Source organism: Polyodon spathula, chromosome 14, assembly GCF_017654505.1.
Source record: "Polyodon spathula isolate WHYD16114869_AA chromosome 14, ASM1765450v1, whole genome shotgun sequence".
In the NCBI taxonomy this organism is placed as follows: domain Eukaryota; kingdom Metazoa; phylum Chordata; class Actinopteri; order Acipenseriformes; family Polyodontidae; genus Polyodon; species Polyodon spathula.
In genome coordinates, this window is record NC_054547.1 from 15,225,670 (window position 1) to 15,231,984 (window position 6,315).

The 6,315-nt window shown below is 37.3% G+C and overlaps 1 protein-coding gene across 1 annotated transcript; it reads left to right on the forward strand.

The window, feature by feature from the left end:
- The first annotated feature begins 807 nt into the window (after positions 1-807).
- vcam1a (vascular cell adhesion molecule 1a) lies at positions 808-5,573 on the forward strand. Its single transcript, XM_041269650.1, has 7 exons — positions 808-1,089; positions 1,423-1,701; positions 2,002-2,304; positions 2,559-2,825; positions 3,212-3,478; positions 3,910-4,167; positions 4,260-5,573. The coding sequence occupies exons 1-7, from the start codon at positions 1,035-1,037 to the stop codon at positions 4,430-4,432; spliced, it is 1,602 nt and encodes a 533-aa protein (XP_041125584.1). The 5' UTR covers positions 808-1,034; the 3' UTR covers positions 4,433-5,573.
- The last annotated feature ends 742 nt before the right edge of the window (positions 5,574-6,315 follow it).

Sequence of the window (6,315 nt, forward strand, 5' to 3'; positions counted from 1 at the left end):
ATGTTCACATCCTTGATATGTAGCTGTCACAGAGACAGCCGAAGTGGGCGGCGTCAGAACCAGGAAATGAATACACAAAACACAGGACGGACGAATTGAAATGATGGGGACGCTTGGTTGCGCCGGTTTATTGCAAAATAAAAGGTTTAAACAAACAGAAGACAGGACACGGCACTTTACGCCAAAATAAATAGACACACAAAACGGACAATACTAGACAAACACTGTGAGCAGATAGACAGACTAAGAAGTATCGTGCTGGTCCCACCAGCACGCAATAGCAATTGATAATACGCTCTATTACTCCTCCTCTCCCGTTCCCCACTCACCGAACACCCCAACCGCGAGTGGGTGAAAACATGCTGTTTTTATGCAGCTGTACCAAGCCTCGACTGCTAATCAATCATTCAATTTGGAGTCTCGGTACAACTGCACGTGAATTAATAAAGTGCAATTCCCCGTGCTCACATATTAAACTACGTGAAGTGTGTATGAACAAAGGTGCCATAGAGTAGAAATGTTGCCATCAGAGAACCAGATTGTGCAAATTATTGTTTTAAAAGGAAAACCGAAATGTTAAGAAAAACTATTTTAAATGTATACTTTTACATGCTACTAGAGTTCTATAAAATGTTCTTTAAAAAAAAAACCGTACCAAAACAAAACACATTTAAACTAAATTGCATGCGTAATAAATGTAGTCTGGTGAATTCCATACCATTTCGTGGACGCTAGGGGGAGAGTAGCGCTCAGTTAAGTAACATTAGGGGAATTCATACTTGCAGTATCTAAGGTTTACTGTACAGGGTTTTTTTTGTTTTTTTTTTTACTGGGAATTTTTGTTCTTCCCGAGACTCAGTATAAATAACGTTCAATTTCAGTTGCACAACACACTGAACCAGAACAAATCAAAGGAGAAAACTCGGAGCAGATAAAACAAAAACAAAAAAAAATCAGAGTTAGCTCTTCAATATATATCTACAATATCAACCCACTTGATCATTTATAATACTAAGATACACTGCTCATTAACAATGGGATTCAATTCACAAATCATCTGGGTCTTGCTGTTCATCTTTTTAAACAGAGGTAAGTTTAAAATTTTCCATCAGCAATATATGATACTGCATGACCCACTATTAACAGATAAACACATTCAATCGCAAATTGTTTTCATCATACGTGGTTAATAAAATACAAATAATAATAATAAAAAAAAAACACATGTCGTCATAACTATGTTGCTAGCTTCCAATTCCTTTAATTTATAGTTCATACTTTAACTTACATTACAACGGATTAGTAGTTGTTTTTGGTATGACATTGTAAATTAGTTGTGCTTTCAGTGAGTTATTTCAGTCTAGATTCAAGTAGAGTACGCTGGGTCTTCAATAATGTGTTTTTTTTTTTTTTTTTTAACAGTACTTTCATTTAAAGTTGAAATGGAGCCACCGCAACGTAGGATTACTGTAGAGAGTGGAAGCGACCTCGTTCTTACATGCCGTGCCAAAGACTGTCCTTCCCCGACATTCAGCTGGATAGCGCTGGAAGATAAACCGATGTACGTGAAGCTCGAGAACGACGTTTTAGAGTCGCGTGCTATCCTGACACCTGTGCGCAGAGAGAACGATAACACTTACCTCTGCAAGGTGACGTGTGGATCACAGAAGGCACAGAAGTCTAGTGAAATAAAAGTGTACTGTAAGTAAGATCGTTTTTGAAGCTATTTTTATTAATAGACTGCATAATTCAATGATGAAAACTTTCCTTAAATTATACATTGAGTGTCTGGGTTTATACCTTGCTTCGGATTATACTTTCTAGCAGTCTCTTTTAAAAAAAATATAATAATACTGCCACTTCATGAATCAGTGGTTCCCACAGAAACTATGTGGAGGTAGGGTCCTTTTTAAACGTATAGCGCTATCGTACGCTAAACGTGTTTCACCTGGGCTAGAATACATAGCATTAATAGCCGACTGTGCTTTCTTCGACCCGCAGCTTTCCCCAGCGATCCTGTCATTGAACCCCACGCTTCTCTCCAGGAAGGGAAAAAAGTCGCTCTCACCTGCAAAGTCCCGGATGTGTATCCTCCAGAGAACTTCGGGATTCAGTGGCTGGACGGGGAACGTGTTCTCAAAGAATCAGACTACCAGGAAAGCAGCTCTTTATCTTTAATTTACGAGTTCGTTCCCAAAATTGAAGAAACTGGGAAAAAACTGACCTGCAAAGCCGTAATCACAATGGAAGAGATACCAGAAGCTAGGAAAACCAAAACTACAACTACAACATTTGATGTACAATGTGAGTAGCAACATCTTAGATATTTCTGTGATTATAATGGCATTTTATTTTTTCTTTCCCAGCTGCAAGGTGGCATAGCATTGTAGCCCAACAAAACAAGTTGGCGCATGTATAATTGTCTGATATGCTGCATTTGGAGTTAGGACTCATACATTATAATATGTTAGGAGACCATGTAAAGTTCCCACCATGATAACAATACAGGCTAGTGTTTAGGAATCATTTTCAAAGCTGTATGTTCATTTCCATTACAGATGCCCCACAGAAGCCTTTAGTTTCTGGGAGCCCAAGCAGCACTGTAAGGGAAGGCGAGGAGATGAGCTTAACCTGCTCTACTCAGAGCAGTCCTCCTGCAGAGCTGGTGTGGAAGAAGCTGCTTCCTCGCGGTCAATCTCAAGTGGTAGCTGAGGGTGGAACACTGTTCATTGGGAAGGCTGAGCCCTTTGACTCTGGAGAGTACCAATGTGAAGCCCGCAATGCTTTAGGGAACAGCTCGACAAACATAGAAATCACTGTTCAAGGTACACTGCTTGGTTGGAGAGTTTTGCACTTTCCCTGTTACCTTCTCAAGCCTTTCACCTAAAATAAAAGTCTGAAGGAAAATTTCAAAGTGTTTAACCCCCAGTCTAATTAACATATTTGGAGGAGATAAAGAAAACCTGTTCATTTCGCAGTGTTAGTACCAAACAATTAAGTAAAGCAATTTACTCCTGGGACCCCTAAATTTCTTTGTTTCTTAGTTTGTAACATTAAAGGGCATTTTCAAAAAACAAACAGTTAATTAAAGAATCAGTTCTGTGAAAAAAAGCGTTACATGGTTTACACTGCCTATTACAGTTAAGTGTGTCATTCAAGTTGTTGTATTAAACCACTCCTTTGTCTAAATGAAGTGTCTCATTTCTTGCAGTTGCACCCAAGAATACCTCCATTTCCGTGTACCCGGCTGAAGCACTGAAAGAAGGAGACAGCGTGACTGTTTCTTGTGCCTCCTACAGTGTCCCAGCAGCGACCCTCACTCTGCGCAAGAAGAGCCCCACTGGAGGCAGAGAGCTGGAGTCCAGCAATGGCTCATTGACAATTAATGAAGCTCAGCTGGGCGACGCGGGGCTGTATGAATGTGAAGCCACCAACGAGGTCGGCAGAGAGAAAGCAATCGTTGAGATTTCCGTTAAAGGTTAGTGTCCTCAAAACTCCTTTTCTATTATATAAAGGAATAGTATATTTTAGTAAGTTATGCTATGTACTGTACTGAAATGCCACATTTCTTTCACTTCCTCTTCTAGTTGAGTAGTGGGACGGTGAAGTCACAAGTTTTTAGTTTCCTCACCACCACTGCAAAGCAATGGAACTCATTTAAAGATATATATTTATAGAAGAGAAACACCTGTTATTTTTACAAAACCAGCTTCTCATTTTGTAGCATTAAGGTGGAATTATCTCTGTGACCCTGGTTGTCTAAATAGAGTTTCCAAATTGAAAGAGATAAAGATAAGTCTTAATGGCAAGCTTGTCTCTACAGCAAGCAGAAGGAGGGATAACATGTACAGTGGAGGGACATTATCATTCAGTGTTTTGTGTATTCTCATTTATCATTGTTCTTTACAGTTCCCCCGAGGAATACAACAGTGTTGGTGTATCCATCTACAGAGGTGTTAGAAGGACAAAATATCACCATTTCATGTAAAACCATCAGCTACCCTGCCCCGACGATCGTCTTGAAGAAAATCGGCAACGGAACGACTTTCTGCTCTGACAACGGCACCTTTGAGCTTTATTACCTGTCCACGATTGACACCGGCCTTTACGAGGTCAACGTGACCAACGATGTGGGCTACGAGGTTGAAGTCATCGAGATCCACGTTGGTAAGACACTTCATGCACTACTTTGATGGTCTGATTTTGATTACATTTACATTTTGTCACTAGTATTAAACAAATGTTTTTTTTGTTTCCAGGAAAAAGACTTGAGGAGAAGAAGTCTCCTTACCTGGCTATTTGTATCCCTATCATAGTAGCATCAGCTGTTGCGTTAGTTGCAGCTTCAGTTCTCTTTGTTATGCGCTTTTTACGTCAAGCACAGAATCGAGGATCATATGAGTTAACACAATTGAATCCAGCTGCTGTCTAGAGACCGCATGATTCTGAGCTACGGGGAGATGAAAATGAACCACCAGGGCATCTTTTAACTTGAAGGAACTGTGTCCAGCAGGGTGGAGGTCTTGAATGGCTCAATTGAGATTGCTTTAGTGGCTTCTGGTGATGAGCCTTGTTTCTTGAGTCCAAGTTTTGGACAATCGGGGAACTTAAGAGACTTTAACAAACAAGAGTTTAACATGTTAAAGGCTTTGTGAGCTGTTCTTGCTGTATTTGTATAATTTTGTGTACCATTTCAAGAGTCACATTTTTGCTGCTGTAATTACAAATGTCTGCACTAGAAAATGAAAGCTTTTTATCAATCAGTGTATAGTAAGGTGTATACTGTCTGGGATAGCGTTGGAGGATAGATGGCAAATACTGTAATCAGTTATTCACAAGCAGTAACAGAGTTTGATGTTAAGTATGGGACTGATCATTTTGAATTGCAGCCCTATTTGTGCTGTTTTGGTGTATTATATATGCATTAGAAAACATGGAATGGTGTGTTTAGGGGAATATACACCCTAAAATGTGCAAATCTGGTCTCTTTGAATCATATTTTCATTTTTGTTTCTCATTTCATATCTAATTTCAGTACTGAAGACTGATAAACTTCTAATGCATTATTTTACTGTTAAAAACTGAAAGCACAGATAAATTAACAAAGAGAAACTCTCATATGGTACCAGAATTTAAATTTATCCTTTTAGAAAACTGATATTTAAACTAGCATTAGAAAACAGATTGTCCTGTTTTCAAGAAAACATTAAGCAACAGTTTAGTTTATTTTTGTTTATATATAAGAGGAAAGGAGAGGAAACTGTTCATGTTTAAACATTATTTTACATATGGGAAAAATGCACAGTGCATTAATCAAATGTTTTCATCAGCATAGAAAAACAAAAACCTTTGTCATAGTTGTATAAAATGATAAAATCTGCTGGACAGACTTAATTAGTAATGTAAAACATGAAGGAACTAGGAAAAGTAAAAAGTTGCATGATTTTTTTTATTATTTTGATTATTGTCAATAGTGTTGATATTATGTTCATTGTATTAAATGCTGTAGAAAATCTGTATTTTTTGCACTTTGTAATATTTTTTGTTTTTTAATAAATATTTATTTTAAACGGATTACCACTGGCATATAAACTATATTTAGAAACTTGGGAATGTGGTTAAAAACCACAGATGACTTTTGCAACAGCTACAGTACAGGGAACGTTTCTTTAACGTCATTGAAACTTAGGGGAAGTCCCTTTTGACATATCAAGGTTTTTTTTTTTTAACGAGACAGATGCATTACATATACTTTTATTTTGCTTTTAAGTCACATAATGGAAAACAGCCTAACTGTTTATAAAATACCTTAAATTATATATCTGATTAATTTCTAGTCTTGTAATATTGAAAAAAAAAGAGTAATTTGAAAATCAAGCATGGAGCAAGGCACAGGATTGGTATAATCACAACACAGTATTGTTGAAAAGGGGGAAGTTTCTTTTTGGTAAAGTACCATAAACAGTGACTAAATGTGGGAAATTTAGGGAGATTTCTCTGCAGGTTTCGCATGATGTATGTATGTATGTATGTATGTATGTGTGTGTATGTATATATATATATATATATATATATATATATATATATATACAATGTGTGTGCATATATACCAGAAGAAAATACCCCACAGCATGCTGAGTTTCCTACTCTACACACACTAGACCAATATAATGCGTGATTATCACATTTTAAAAAAACAAGATTGTGATTGAAATGAATGGCAATCGTGTTGTTTAAATGCATGTTGATTGTGCATTATACTAGTCTTTAATCAAGTTGAAAAACCCCTTCACAACCAAAATCTTACTTTAATAT